The sequence below is a fragment of the Agrilus planipennis genome, unplaced genomic scaffold (genome assembly GCF_000699045.2).
Source record: "Agrilus planipennis isolate EAB-ADULT unplaced genomic scaffold, Apla_2.0 scaffold216, whole genome shotgun sequence".
Classification (NCBI taxonomy): Eukaryota; Metazoa; Arthropoda; class Insecta; order Coleoptera; family Buprestidae; genus Agrilus; species Agrilus planipennis.
This window is the reverse complement of record NW_020438987.1, coordinates 68,448-83,536: the sequence shown is the minus strand read 5'-3', so window position 1 is coordinate 83,536 and position 15,089 is coordinate 68,448. Positions and strand designations below refer to the sequence as shown.

At 37.9% G+C, this 15,089-nt stretch overlaps 2 protein-coding genes across 7 annotated transcripts in view; both read right to left on the bottom strand.

The window, feature by feature from the left end:
* Nucleotides 1-735: 735 nt before the first annotated feature.
* LOC108741789 overlaps nt 736-15,089 on the bottom strand; it is a 65,250-nt gene continuing 50,896 nt past the window's right edge. The window contains exons 3-15 of one of the 6 annotated variants that reach the window (XM_018476714.2): nt 11,506-11,813; nt 8,915-9,169; nt 8,653-8,802; nt 6,966-7,320; nt 6,388-6,518; nt 3,972-4,196; nt 3,656-3,908; nt 3,346-3,564; nt 3,084-3,255; nt 2,610-2,946; nt 1,932-2,130; nt 1,815-1,874; nt 736-1,754 (exon numbers count right to left, since the gene is read on the bottom strand). In XM_018476714.2, coding sequence (XP_018332216.1) covers nt 1,405-1,754; nt 1,815-1,874; nt 1,932-2,130; nt 2,610-2,946; nt 3,084-3,255; nt 3,346-3,564; nt 3,656-3,908; nt 3,972-4,196; nt 6,388-6,518; nt 6,966-7,320; nt 8,653-8,802; nt 8,915-9,169; nt 11,506-11,813 — 3,014 coding nt within the window. In that variant the 3' untranslated portion in view covers nt 736-1,404. Of the gene's footprint in view, nt 1,875-1,931; nt 2,131-2,609; nt 2,947-3,083; nt 3,256-3,345; nt 3,565-3,655; nt 3,909-3,971; nt 4,197-6,387; nt 6,519-6,965; nt 7,321-8,652; nt 8,803-8,914; nt 9,170-11,505; nt 11,814-15,089 lie in introns of all 6 variants that reach the window. The other 5 variants (XM_018476711.2, XM_018476713.2, XM_018476715.2 and 2 more) reach the window with 5 other exon arrangements.
* Nucleotides 4,181-6,348, bottom strand: LOC108741793 (cilia- and flagella-associated protein 157). The gene has a single exon (XM_018476721.1). It carries the CDS (start codon nt 6,210-6,212, stop codon nt 4,425-4,427), a length of 1,788 nt encoding a protein of 595 aa, XP_018332223.1. The 5' UTR covers nt 6,213-6,348; the 3' UTR covers nt 4,181-4,424.

The following is a 15,089-nucleotide window of genomic DNA, read 5'->3' as shown; positions in this document are numbered from 1 at the left end:
AAAGTTCTCTAATTTTCCCAGATGTAGAGAAATTACAACCAGGTTAGTTAAAAGTTAGTAGTAAAAATTAATTCTTAGTACTGAAAAGACACTTGAAGAAAATCGCAGTAAGAAAATTAGGAAATAAAAAGAAATTTATCTGACTGATTTTTGCATGGGGTTTAATATTTGATGTTATAGGGCGCTATGGAAGTCAATAAAAAATAGGCGAAATATCTTAGTAGGACTCCTTTTTTAGACATGAAGAACTAGTTGAAGTGAAACTTCGTTATCGACTATAGGAGGGAAATTTACTAGGGTATAAAACCGGAAAGTGTAACGTCACGCATCACAGCGTCACGTCACGCGCCATGTGTGGCCCCTGGTGGATATATCTAAAAGGAATCATTTTAAGAAGCTTCAGAAGCTAACGTGTTGGTAGCAATCAATAATCCGAAAATTGCTAAAATGCAATAGTTTAAATCAATCTTTGTTTTCAAAATACTACTATAATATACAATCTAAAGAAATTTTACTTTTTACGCATGAGATAAAGGTAGATGTTGATTAGGCTGCTATTGACCAATTGGATGCAGGTCGTCCTAATTTTCGAGAAATTCCAAGCACTCTTTGCCTGGAAACTTTGTGAAAATGACGATCATGATAATGGTGATGTAGCAGAAGCATTTTGTCAAAAAAAAAAATCGAAAGTTTAAAATATATTTATTAAAACTAAAAAACAGAGCTGCATATAGACACATTTTTGAGCTAAAGCTACGTCCAAAACACTATTTAAGCGAAGGGTGACTAGATTGTACACATGAAAAAATACATACGTCGAAGTCTTTATTTACATAAACGGAAAAGTCAGTGGTTATTATATAATTATAATTTTTTTTTAATATTTTCCTCTAAGCTTTTTTTACTTATATGAATAATTTACAAATGGTTGCCTTGTCCTCTCTTTTCGGTGTTTAATAAAAATAATGGGGGAACGTCACTGGAAACGATTAACTAATAAATTATCCCAAGAGATAACAATTATTATTAATATCATTATTACTATAATAATAGTGTTTCTAACATAAACAATTACGAGCAGTCTTTCGTACATTTTGATTACACATCTTATCCGTTTGAGTTTGTTTTATGGCACTTTGAAATATAGGAATTGAAACAGAATAGAACAAAACTTTATGGGCTACAGCGTCTGTTTCGGCCATGATGGCACCCATCAATAAAATTAATTAGATTTTTAATATTTTTAACTGTTGCATTTCAAAGTTTAGCGGAGTTTTAATTTTCAATTATTATGCAAGATATGGAGTAAAATGTCGAAATGTTTGACTTTTGGTCCCAAAGAAACGAAAACTGGGGGACAGCTTAAATGAAATATATAAATGTGAACAGAAATTGTAAAAATTCTTAATCATCGTCAGCATACTTGATTTCGTTTAAAATATTACTATCGGAGTTAACAAACTTTTCTAGTTTTGTCTCTTTCTCTTCCAATACTGATGACACGTCTCCTGATGATGTCCTGCGGGACTTTTTCAAATTAGAAAGTTCAATAAATTGCGGCGCTTCTTTAGAGATGCTATGTCGCTTAATTCTTTTCTGTTTGTCATTTAATTTTGGATTACATTCACTCAGTATATTGGAATCCACGTGTTTGCCATTTTTGATTGTGGTGGTGTGGACCGGGGCCATGACGTTTAGATTAGATCTTCTCCTAAGGGTAGCAGTTATCTCATCCGGCGATTCCTGGTTACTTCCTGGATCAACGAATATTTTATTTTTCGCTGTGGTCTCCTCCAACTCTTTCAAAATCTCACCAGATTCGTCCAAAGGTGGAATCCACACCAGGAAAGCAGGATCCATTCCTAAATACGAACCTGCAATCAGTTTAACATTGATGGCTTTTAGGAATTTAGGAAAAGTTTGATAACAACCTGGTGCTGCTCCTGCGTTGGTCACATTGTAGTCGTAATAATCCAATTCCAGATCAGTTTCCTGGCCAGCTATGGAGAACTCTGAACCGAGAGGTCCTGCAAGGAGCTTCTCCCTATTTTGCTTTTCCTTGCTTTCCTTCTCGTTTGTATGTCTGATTTTTGCTCTGCTCGTATTGCTCAATGCAGGAGAGTAGCAACCCTAGAACACAAGCAAAGAACACTAGTCATGATACTGCCCCAGCAAAATGGAAATTATTATTTTAAGTAGCTAGTGTCCAAAAGTGCTCAGGTGAATGACGATACCTCATTGAGTGCTTCAAAAATGCAAGGTACATTGCCAGTTGGATTGAGATACCATCTCATATATAATTTTTGAATTAAAAGTAAGCCAGAGAAAACATTTGTATTGTAAGAAGTCTGGACTGTTTCACGTTGGGGGTGTAATTATTGCTTAGATTTTGACAATTCTTGAAAGATGATCACGCATGCATGGTCTGTAATTGGAACTATATTTTTTAGATTGACAATGCTATTGAATCCAAGAAGCCCATAATCATGGAGAAAGTAAATGAGAGGCGATGATGTGATGAGATGGTATTTTTAAAGTATTAGTGCTTGAAATAGATAATGTGCCAAGTGCTCTCTCTTTCTGTCTAAAAGGTTACAATTATACTTCACCGGATCACTTTTAGAAAGCGTCTTCGCAAGAACGCTCACTTTTGTTAAACCATTTGCACTGACATTACTAAGTCTTCTCAATACTTTTGCTTTATCCAGTCTGGTGGTAGGTTTCTCTTCTTTTTCCTTTGTGTTATCCTTTTCCGAAGAACTCTTAATGGTCATGGTAGACGATCGCGTCAGCACCTTGGAGTCTTCTAAATTTGGAGACACCGGAAGACTTACTGTCGCTTCTTCCATCTCACTGACCGTGGATGTTTGAGGAAGACCAGTGGTTGTGGTCTCTTCCTGAGCCAATGTTAACGTACTACTATCACTTAAGGAATCTTCTCCTTTACTAGAAAGAAGGAGAAGAAGGTTCAGTGACTTTGGTATACGTAAACTTCGATAGAAATTTTCAAGATACTCATTGAGTTTGAATAATTTGGGCAGGTTCTAACAATTACAAAACTAAAGCGAGATATTATTACTTACGCTAGCGTAACTTCAGTTTCATGAAACGTTTCGCAATCCATCGATTCTCTAAGTCTGATATGTTTGTTCCTGGAGGTGATATTCGTACGTAGTTTAGTTAACGAAATAACTTCGGATATGAGTGTATTACTTGAAGGAACTCTAGTACCGGCCGCAAAGTTCGTCGCTGACCCTAAAATCGAATCGATTTGTGAGCGTCAGCTTTTTATCAGTTTACAGGGCAGTAAAGTTGCTGTTTTTTCTCGGTAGATTTAGTTTGTACCTGAGGGATCGGTCAGCGAGTCTTGATCGTCCGACTTGGCAATTTGGTATTTCCTATATCGGATCATGTACTGAATGCCCAATAAGAAAGTAGCGAAAAGTAATCCGCTTAAAAGGAATATCGCTGCAATGTGCACTGCCGTCAATTTTAATACCCTTACAGCTAGGAAACCGACGTGTTGGGCAACGTCGGTCCGTTTATTATCCGATAAGGAAGCTTCTTAAGGAAAGAAAAGAACAACTTGTTACTAAATGCTGCAGGTGCAATAATTGTACTTAGGTGGTATAAATTGATGAAAAGAAAAGTTTACCAAGTTGAACCGCTTGCACTAGAAACCGCCCATTGCATGTTGGTTCCCTAGCGACTCTAGCGCTAGTGTAGAACTCCAATAGAAGATTCGACCCTGAAGAGTTGACAACAGGAGGTGAAGAACTTGTAGTATCAGTAAAGTATGCGATAAGGTTTGATGATAACGCTGTGCCGTCTCTTATCTTCAAGTACTGGGAATCGCAAAGAAGTCGTACGTGTTTTATTCTCAATTCTATGATACAATTTTCGTCAGCCTAGTGATGATGCAAAATTGCGATTGAAAGATTACAATGTAAAGCATTTTCACGGTTACCTACCTGTATTTGCCAGAAGTTTTTGCCGGGGCAACTTTGCGATGAAGCTTCCAGAAATCGTTGACTTTTCGCCTTCCCCAGGTGTACAAAACAGCCACAACGACAGTGAGTACCAACTTCCTCTCTTATCTGCGGAATGTTCGGTATTTCGCTTTTGATATCGCCATACCAGCATTCCACGGCTTCTTCGGAATCAATATAACACTTCTCGGTCTGTACAGCTGGGCCCTTCAACAATTTAAATGTACCATGGAATTTGCTAACCGTACACACTATAATTAGGTCGTCTACTGTTAGGTAATACTACAAGGCATTTGATCACGGATAGCACTTAATAGCACCCCTAAATATCTAACGTTTATTTTTTATGAATAGTTGGAAAGGTCCTTTAATGGCGGACAATTTTATTAGATCCGAAAGAAAAATATGCATTAGAATATAAAGAAATAAGTATTTTTATTGTTCGGGTTCGGTTTCTGGCACTTTTTCTTCAGCAGTCTCTTCAGGACTCGCAGTATCGCCCTCTTGTGTGACTTCGACTGACACTCCTTCTTCAGTTTCTTCTTCTTCCCCAATATGCTCTTGTTCGTCGGCAGGAGCCGTTGTAGTCTGTGCTGAAGGTGTTTCCTTGGTCGCTGAAGGTGTTTCTTTGGCAGCTTCTGCAGCTTCATCGACTGCTGGAGGAGGCGGTGGAGGTTCTTCTTCAGACTCTTCGGCTGCCCTCTCGGTCGATTCACTCGTATAGAATGTCTCCTCTTCTTCCTCCTCCTCCTCTAAGATCATCGTCTTACTGGACGCAATTGTACTTTCCACGACAACTTCTTCCTCCTCAACGGCCATGCCTTCTTCGGCCTTCTTGGTTACCGTCTTGGGCGCTTTAGCTTTCAAAGCTTCTAAGCTCGGTCCTATACGCGTAGCGACGGTTTTTTTAACAGGGAATTTGGATTTTGGCCGTGGTACCAGTCTTGGTACAAAACCGAGATCGCCTTTGGCATAGACACTTTTACCAAGTGCCTTTGCGTCGCAAATGCTTTCCAGAGAGTCCCGCTTGACCACCAATTCTTCTGATAACAGACTAAGGAGCGTGTTGAGTAGATCTTGTCGCTTGGCGATCTTCAAAGCCTCGTCTTCTCCAGGTGCCGCTTGGATTTGAAGAAAATCCTTAATGGCCAGTACCGCTCTACTTTTAGTGAGTTCGGAAAGGACCATTTTACTTTTGGCATATTGTACTTCGGTTTTGAGTTCGTTGTTTTCGCATCTGCTGGCGTGAAGGTTTTGCTCCATCAGCAGAAGGTTTTTGTGCATCAGCTTGTTTTCTTCGTTCAAGATTTCCAGTTTCTGTTTGGTTTCGTCGAAGAGTTTCTGATTCAGGATGTTCTTTTTGAGCGTTGCCGACATTTCTTCGTGCTCTTTGGTGAGCCGTTCTATCGTTTTACGATGTACCCTTGATTGAGCGAGCACTATACGTTTTTCTTGTTCTAATAGTTCGGCAGCATTCTTCGCTTTTGTACTATTCTGTTTATGTTTGAGATTTTCGTCTGTTAAACGCTGATGCGTTTCTAGCATAACGTCAAGTTCGTTATTGATTGCGATGTTTTCGCGGATCATCCTATGTGTGGTGGCAGCTATTCGGGTTTCGGTTGTGTTTTGAAATTCCGTTGAGAGTTTTCGCAACCTCTCCTCCATCTCTCTCATTAGAAGATTCTTGCTTACTATGAATTTTCGCTCTACTTCGTACAATTCTCTTTTGTGACGGAGTTCTTGCTCTTCCATATCTCTTTCTTGTTTTTCGTATTTCTTCATCAGTTCGTCCCTCTGTATTCTGAATTCTTCTAGGGCGTTTAGTTTGCCTTCGAGCAATTTTATTTCGGAATTGAGCATTTCGTGCATTTCTTTGTATTCTTCTTCCATGTCCGCTATTTTCTGGAGAAACTCCTTAGTCTCTTTGACGTGAGTTTCTTCCAGTCCTTGGTAACTTTCTCGCAACTCGGCGATTTCATCGTTTTTCTCTTGGAGCATCCGCTTCAAATATATAATGATGTCGTCGCCGTCTTCCTTACTTTTTTGTAGCTGTTGTAATAACTCTTCGTTTTTCTCTTCCAACTCCTGAGCTTGTGTCCTAAGTCGTGCTAGTTTTCTGTTCAGGTCAGTGATGGTCAACTCATAAAAGGTTTTATCCACTTCTGACAATCCCAAATTGGTCTCCTTCTTCTCCTTTTTACCTTTACCTTTTTTCTTACCCATTGTAAAAGATTTGTGTTAACTAAATTTTTCGATTGTTCGTTTGACAGTAAATAAACTGTAGATATAAAAATACTACTGACATGAGGAAATTATTGATTATCAAAACCATGGTAACTATTCAAGATCCGTATTTTTATCAACAGGTTGTTAAGCTATAAAGTGCAAGTTAATTTACCTCACAAAACTTTGCCCCATATCGTGGTGGTGGCGAGTTACAGAATCGGTAACGAGTTCTAACGCCCCCTATGCAGGTACTCGTGCACTGGGTCCAGGGAGTCCATGGACCCCAACCTCCACTTTCCGATTCTACAAAATTTAAATAAAAATTTCTTATTAAAAACAATGTAACCATTTAATTGGTAGTTGTTAGTTCTATTTCGGATCTTGAAATGCCTAATGTCTAAAGGTGGATTCAGAGAGATAACGATATAAGTCCTAAGGGCAAGGAATAGAGGTGAACTCCAATTTGAAATAGAAAAATGTTTCAGAAACATAGACTCTAAATTTATTCCACTTCAACGCCGCTTTCCGACGAATATATTTCAAAGGTTGTGCCTGCGTGTGGCAAATGATGCGAAAAATTGCAAGCGCATCTTTTCTGAATTTGTAGTCGTAATGACACAGTTTTGGCGAGCATGGAGCACGTTCTCTATAGATGACTAAATCTTGCAAAGAAAATAAAACGATTTCTTCCACCTTTTGTTTTTAAAATTCAATGGGAAAGGAGATTATATGAGCGATTGTTTTTCGTACCTGATACGGGGAATGTTGGCACACAGTCTTCTCGGACATTAGAAACCGCTCCCGTTATGGCTTGACTGACGTACACAAAACAGTATTCCACGTATTTTTCGGTAAAGAGGTCGCAGTTGAAATCCAAACGATGTTCCCCCCTTTTGATCCATTGTTCCGCAATGTATACCAATGACGTCGGCGGATTTATCGAAGTGACATTGGCTCTCAATCTTCCAAACAGCCGAATACGATCTCCTTTCTCCAGGATGCAAGAAGGATATTCGAAAAGGACTCGGATGCCGGTGCTGTGGCTGTCGCAAGGAATAATACTGCGAGCGTGCACGTTGAAGACAAATTGGTCGCTCCAATCAGCCTAAAACATTTCAGGCGCAAGACGAATTTTTGAAAAGAAAACAGTACGGATCTGTTAGAATGCAAATTGTTGTTGCAGTTATTGTACTATCAGAGACAGCAGTGGTGGTAATGGCACAATCTGTATAACTCGAACCAATCCCTAATACTGTAAAAGGTCTTTATTCGCGGGGAGTACGTCCCATAAATATGCCGCGAATACAGAAACGGTGGATATGGAATGGTAATTAATATGGAATCATAGGGGATACGTTTTAAGATTCCAAAATAAAACCGATATGTATCAAAATAAAATCAATGTATTGATAAATTCGCAATTAAAATTAATCGTTATAATCAGCTTCAGGCAAGGATTTAAAAAATTTAGTGATTTTTTCTTGTTTTGAATTTTGAAATTAGTCCACTCGGTTACATCTTTTATATAAGTCGCCTCGGCACGAGCTAATAGTACTCAAAAGCTGCGGATACATCAAGGGGATTCAGTGGTACACGCGCCGTGGAGTAAAAACATGCTTATCGGTTCTAGGTATAATGAGTTTAATATTTGGAACAGACAATTGAAATTTTGTAGTAAGATAGATAAAGCTTCGTTCCAAAGCTTGTCGAAAGTCATTTTTTTAATTTTTTAGTTTCTATTGAAAATACGTGTCCTACAAGAAACGTCAACTTGAAGCACTTGTAAAAGCTTTTAATGACCATATTATTGAAAACCAAAAACCAATAGAAACCCATGTTTTCGGAAAAATTCACATTAGACACGAGCGGCCTATTGCGGTCAATCCCCTTAATAAATACCGTGAATTAGGAACTTTTACTGTAGTTTTCTACTTTTCAAAATCCAACAAGGTTATTGATTGAGAATGCAATTTTACATTCGTAATCTCTGATCATTCGAATTTTTCTCAAAATTCTTTTTTTTTAATTTAAGCCTAAATTTCGTTAGCAAAGTTACCGAAGAATTGCTAATGTTATGAGACAAGCTTATTTGCGATAGCTCCTTAAGATCTGCCTAATTGTGGAGCACAGCGCGTGACAGCGTTCGCGGAACGTTAAGTACCCAATCTTCCGAGAAACTTTCTTCAGAGGGATATTTTCTCGCATTTTCGCGATAATGCTACGAATACATTGTCGCCATGGCCAGGACTTAACGTCAATACACGGCCCCTTGTCGCCTAGAAATGTTAAAGTGATGAACCAAAGGAACCACGCCAGATGGGGAAGTTTCTGTTACAAATATCGGAGAAATTGAGCGAAATGTTTTGGTATTAAAATACAGGGTGGATTCAAATGAAATGATAAAAATGTTACTGGGTAATTAAGAAGGAGCTTTTACCTGGAGGTAAGCAGATATCATAGGAAATGATGGCGTAAGTTGCGAGGGACGAAGGGTGAAAACATAGTGACCTGCCACCCCAAATAATTCGCACCGCAGGACAAGCATATGGTGTTCTGAGAAACCTCTCACCTGTTCTCTGTAAATAGCCTATAAAAAAATGATATCAATTGAATTATGTTTATATTGATGGAACAACTAAAAGTTCAGTAAATGAAGAAATAGCAATGCATCTGACCTTCGAGTGTTCATTACGTATTACCTGAGTTTTGTTGTCTCCTAATGTCTTTTCTCCACATTCAATTAAGGAATGACCACAATAGTACAGTTCTAGCCAAAATTCCGGTACAAAATTCACTTCTTCCTGTACCGGTGAGCACTTAACTTCGGGAAACTCTATAATGGCCCTTACAGGTTTTTGGGGATATGTTTGTACGTATTCAGGAGTTATTTTGAGTTGCGGTGTAGGCCATCGGACGTCCAGCGGTTTGATTACAGTCGGTACCTCTTTTGAATTCTATAAAGTCAAAAATTTTTTGTAATATGCCGTCAGATGTATGACTTGAGTCGATTGGGAACTCTAATAATAGTAAAAAAGAGCCGAATACAGATAACGTCTGCGTCGGTAGTGGACAATAAATAACAGCCCTATCGGCATTCAGTTCAAGTCTGCTATAAATCAAACATTCAGGGAGAGGATTCTTCCCGGAAAAACTGAGCTGGTTCACTGTTTGAATTTAGCAACGATGTGGAATTTGAAATTGCGCCATGAACTTCTACGATAAAATAGAATAACCGAGAGGTTTATAAATTATTAAAAACTTATTTAGTTTTTCAAATATGCTGTTCCTAAATTTGTAGAACAAATAATCGATCGTCATACAAATACTGATGAGTTAGCAAATGTATACGTTAGGTATTTGGAATGGTAATTATTGAGTCAAGCTGTTACCAATTGCTATTTCAAGATTCTAGGTGTGACCAATTAGTCGCTATCGCTTTGTGGATTTACCCCAAATTCCATAATGTGTGTGTGCAGACAAATCAGTATGCAATCGATTTCAATATCAGTGCAGGAAGACAATAACTGTATATGCATGATGTATAGCCATATTGTGCCATCATGTTTTATTAGGTGCTTTGGAGATTTCTTTCTATAGATCAATCAGTCATTATTAAGAATAAAGGATGCATAATATAGGGTTGTTCGGAAAGTCATTTCGTTTTTTCCCGACAGAAGATTTAATTGTATTCTTTTGCACCCAACTTCACATTTAAGCCGTCTAATTTTTATATGCTTTGAGAGCTCATATAGCAAGGCTTGTGTGTGAAAAATTCCAATTAATTCTACGCAGTAGTTTTTGGTTGGTGCCCTTTTAAATATGGAGAGCGATAAGCAGCATTTTCGACATATCTTACTGTTTTACTACAGAAAGGGTAAAAATGCTGTTCAAGCCAGAAAGAAATTGACTGATGTGTATGGAGAAGGTGTGTTGACAGTACGCCAGTGCCAGAACTGGTTCGCTAAATTTCGATCCGGCAATTTTGATGTCGAAGATGCACCACGTTCGGGAAGGCCGGTTGAAGCTGATAAAGACGCGATAAAGGCATTAGTTGATGTGAACCGGCGAATAACAACACGTGAGATCGGATTGAGGTTAAATTTATCAAATTCAACAGTTTATGACCACTTGAAAGGCCTGGGATTATCCTCGAAGCTCGATGTATGGGTTCCCCATGTTCTCACAGAGAGAAATCTGTGTCGCCGCATTGACGTCTGCGATTCGCTTCTCAAACGTCACGAAAATGATCCGTTTTTGAAGCGCATCATCACTGGGGACGAAAAATGGGTTGTATACAACAACGTCAAACGCAAGAGGTCATGGAGCAAAAAAGATGAACCGGCTCAAACCATTTCCAAAGCCGATATTCACCAAAAAAAGGTGATGCTGTCTGTTTGGTGGGATTTTAAAGGAATCGTTTTTTTTGAGCTTTTACCGGATAACACAACGATTAATTCGGAAGTCTACTGTCATCAGCTGGACAAACTGAATGATGCACTTCAACAGAAAAGGTCAGAACTAATCAACAGGAAAGGTGTAGTGTTTCACCAAGACAACGCGAGACCTCACACAAGTTTGGTCACTCGCCAAAAGCTTTTACAGCTTGAATGGGATACAATGCTACACCCACCATATTCTCCAGACCTGGCACCATCGGATTATTATTTGTTCCGGTCACTCCAAAATTTTTTAGACGGTAAAACCTTCACCTCAAATGAGGAGGTCAAAAACCTCCTCGATCAGTTTTTTGCCAGCAAAGACCAAAAATTTTATGAGCGTGGAATTATGCTACTACCAGAAAGATGGCAAAAGGTGTTGGACCAGAACGGTCAATATATAATTTAATAAAGTATTTATTTATTATACGAAAACTGTCTTTCAATTCCACAAAAAAAAAAACGAAATGAACAACCCTATACATAGTGTTTATACCTTGGTGTATGTTTGGTATGAAATATGGCTAGTGGGTAGAAGAAATAGAAAGGAAAAAGGACATTGGAAAGAGAAGAAGAACAAATGGTGCTAAGGAAGTCAATGAGGAAAGGTAGACGTATGGGATGATAGACACCTGAGACATCATGGAGTTATTAGAGATCTATTAGATGCAGAAACAGGAACAAAGGGTTAGGCTGACGATCCTATGTCGAAAGAATCTTAGGGACTATAAAATTTGGGTCACGATTCTTGTTAGCAGCGTTTCATATGTGGAAGGTCACAGAAAACATTTGTCATCATATAAACAAATGAGTGTAAGATCGCCTCTACTAACTGATTTAATTAATTAACTTACAATCACATTCTTTACTGTCCCATTACCCATTCTCCTTGGTGGTTGCGGTTTTAGCGTAACATAATATTGTCCTCCCTTAATGAAGTAGCCACATGCTACTTTGACGGTTGTTTTGTTAAGGGAAAGGGCTCTAGCCTCCGGGTAAACGTTTAGAGAGGTAAGGATTTTTGTCGATTCGCCCTCCAGATGCGAGAGTTCCAGAACAAGCGGGGAGAAGGAGGACGAAATGATTTCAACAACAAAGTCTCCGCCTAATACCACGTGCGAAGATAACATGTGGACGTCGCTTATACCTGGTATAAAACCACCTGTAATAAAAAAAATTTATGGTATACACAATTCCGTATCAAACACTAAAACATTCAGCAATACCGTTTCAATTCACGTTACTGTCAAAAACTTTATGGTCGCCTATAAAATTGAATTTTTATCTGAAACATTTGATTGATTTCTTCGTCAGGTATAAAGTTCGCGAATAGTCGAGTAAAGTCAGAGTTATTATTATGAATGAATTAAAAGAACTCCGAAGTAAGAAAACTAAATTCGAAAGATAAATTGGTTGAACGGTTGAGAGGAGTTTCAAAGTTCGTTAAGTTAAACCTCGGAGTGGAGCATCAAATTTATTACACTAAATGTATAATTGACGTTCAAGTACAGAACCAATTAAATTCTTGAGGTGGGAAATTGGAGAAACGTGTCTATATCTTACAGCGCGTTTAAACTATTTATTAACTATAAAACAGACAATTATTAGACTTGGTTGGATGCGTTATTTATTTGCCGTACTAATGAACGTAGATTCTACTGAAGTATACACGGTATTTAGACATTATTCTATTAATTATTACATCATATAGTAAGCAGGGCAGGTACCTCCCTTCTAAATTGCATTTATTGGATTTATATTACCGTATGTTGGATTCTTAACCCGTCTTTAGTGTATATTATTCCTTTTTTTTATTCTGTATATTCCTCTTTTTTTGGTTTTCTTTTCCCGTGTATTTTCAAAATTTATTAAATCCTTTTTGGAACTCTGGTTTTAGAAAAATGTTGTAAAACTTGATATAATATGAATATAATTTTATATATTAATAATAATAGTAATGAGATCGCTACCAAGAACTTGTTGAGGATTTGTTTAAGGGACTTTGCCAACTGTTTCGTAAATATATACGCATTAGAAATGTATCGTTTGGTACATTGAAAGAGTTATTTGATGGAAATTGAGGTGCCACAAATTGGATTTCCTCCATATTTAGAGGCGCTGAGCGTGAAAATTGGGACAGCGCAGCATTAGAAATTTTACAGCGTGCATTTGAATCGTACCAGCATATTTCCAATATTTGCAAAACCATTTTACATATATTAATGTAGAAAAAAAGTTTTATACATAAATATCACTTCGATAAAATAAATTTCTATACCTACACATAATTTATGTAAGGCATCGTCAGGTTATAGCTACTACCGATTTTAAGAGATCTTGTTTTTCAAAATTCATCACAAGGTCGTCAGTCCTAAGACTGGTTGAACACGCACCACTCTTTCCTATCCTGAACTAATCTTTGCATTTCCCTAAAACTAGAACAACCCATATCCCTAACTATTTGCGAACAGTTATTTAATTTAGGTCTACCTCTACCCCTTCTAACTTCTAATATGTCTCTGACTAGCCTTTCATGCCTGAGAAGGTGTCCTACTAACCTATCTCGCGTATTTCTAATTGACTTCCATAGATTCCTCTGTTCTCCTACTCCTTCTAATACCTCTTCATTTCTACCCTTTTTTATCTACGGTGTCCTCATCATTCGCCTGTAACACCACATTTCGAACGCTTCTAACTTTTTCTTTTCTACCGCGCTCACTGTCCATGTATCGCACCCGTACAGCGTCGTGCTCCAAACATTTTTGAATTTCTAAATTAACCGTTCGCGAGCATAGAACTGACTTCGTTTTATTGAACGCGACTCGACCCTGCGCTATCCTGCTTTATATTCCTACTACTTCTTCCGTCCTGACTTATCTGACTTCCTAGATACCTAAAATCGGCCACTTCTTTCAATTTTTCGTCTCTTATCTTTATATTCGCTCTTTCCAAAAATAATCTAAAGGATTAAATTCGATGCAGTTCTGTCTCAATAAGGGTATACGTGCAAATCAGTTGGTTAAAAATAAACATTTATTATTGAAACAGTAACCTATGTCACATATTAGAGGACCTACATGAAATTAACAAAATAAAAAGATTGTTACTGGACCTAATACGAGGGCCGATTATATGTGCTCTGCTCAAATCGACGACTTTTTTTGATTTAAGGTTTTATAATCTGATGACTTTGGCTTTTATCTCCTCTCCAGGACTACCAAATTACTTCGATCATTTGAAAGGGGCACTCGCGTTAGGTATCGAGGTATAAGAATTTCTGAATGTCCACAAAAGTAAATTACTTTCCCGGAACGGCTTGTAGAATGCAAGTAATCTACGAACTCCAAGTCCAAGACTTTTACTCTGGGGAACGATCTGTATCACGCTGCTTTTTCTACAAGAGCAGAAACAGATAATGATACGGGCTCTTCACGAAATTTATTGGACAAAAGTTCCTTAAGGAAAAAAGAGGAAATGGAGAGGCCGTTCTGTCCCACGCAGACGTAAAGTGTTTTCCGAAAAAGCTGCAATCAACTTTTTTTCCGTAACTTAATGGGCTTCTTCACTTCATTCGGCGCCAACACGAACTTGAAATGAAATGATTAGGAACATTTAAAATAGTAAAAGAGTTAACAAAAAGACACTTTACATTTTGCCTATTTCCTTTGCAACAAATGCGCATTTCATTTCGAAAATCAAATTTCGTTTTGCGGACAGAAAAAAAAATAAATAAAGCACGGGGTTAATTAAAAAAAAGTGGATGCAAAATTCACCAGTGGTGTACTATACATACATACATATATTAACTTTTTGTGAGATATTGCGATCCGCAGCGAGCATTTCGTTTGTAAAAGCTCTCCGTACTGCAGGCAGTCGCACGTCATCAAAGCTTGGATATTATGAAGCCCAAGCGGTTTGGATTTAGCACCTTTGTTCATCTCTTTTTTTGTTATTTACAAACTGGGCTTTCTATAGCGTGTAAAGTCATGTCCGGAAATGACTATCAACTTGCGCTCGTCTATCTCCAAAATAATGACTGAAGTATGAAATATTATTCTGAAAATTCGTTTCTGAATTTTTTTACCCACTACACCCATGAGGGAAAAATTGTTGCTGTTGTCACACCTCCGCCGGGAATCGAACCCGGGGCCTTTGGCTTTACGCACCAATGCTCTGACCAACTAAGCTACGAGAGGTGACAACAGCAACCACGACCAACCGACCTACAAAGTTAACGATCCGTCGAACTAATGTAACTATATACTGAATATACCATGATTAAACATACATATAATTTAGACAACAGCAACAATTTTTCCCTCATTAATTTGAGGTAGTGTGTAGTGGGTAAAAAAATTCAGAAATGAATTTTCAGAGTAATATTTATTATTAAACTAAATCACTTCTAAAAGATGTCTAAATTATATGTATGTAAAGG

Bases quoted from the DNA above. Each gene is read 5' to 3' on its own strand.
- LOC108741793 (XM_018476721.1), bottom strand. From the start codon at position 6,212: ATGGGTAAGAAAAAAGGTAAAGGTAAAAAGGAGAAGAAGGAGACCAAT.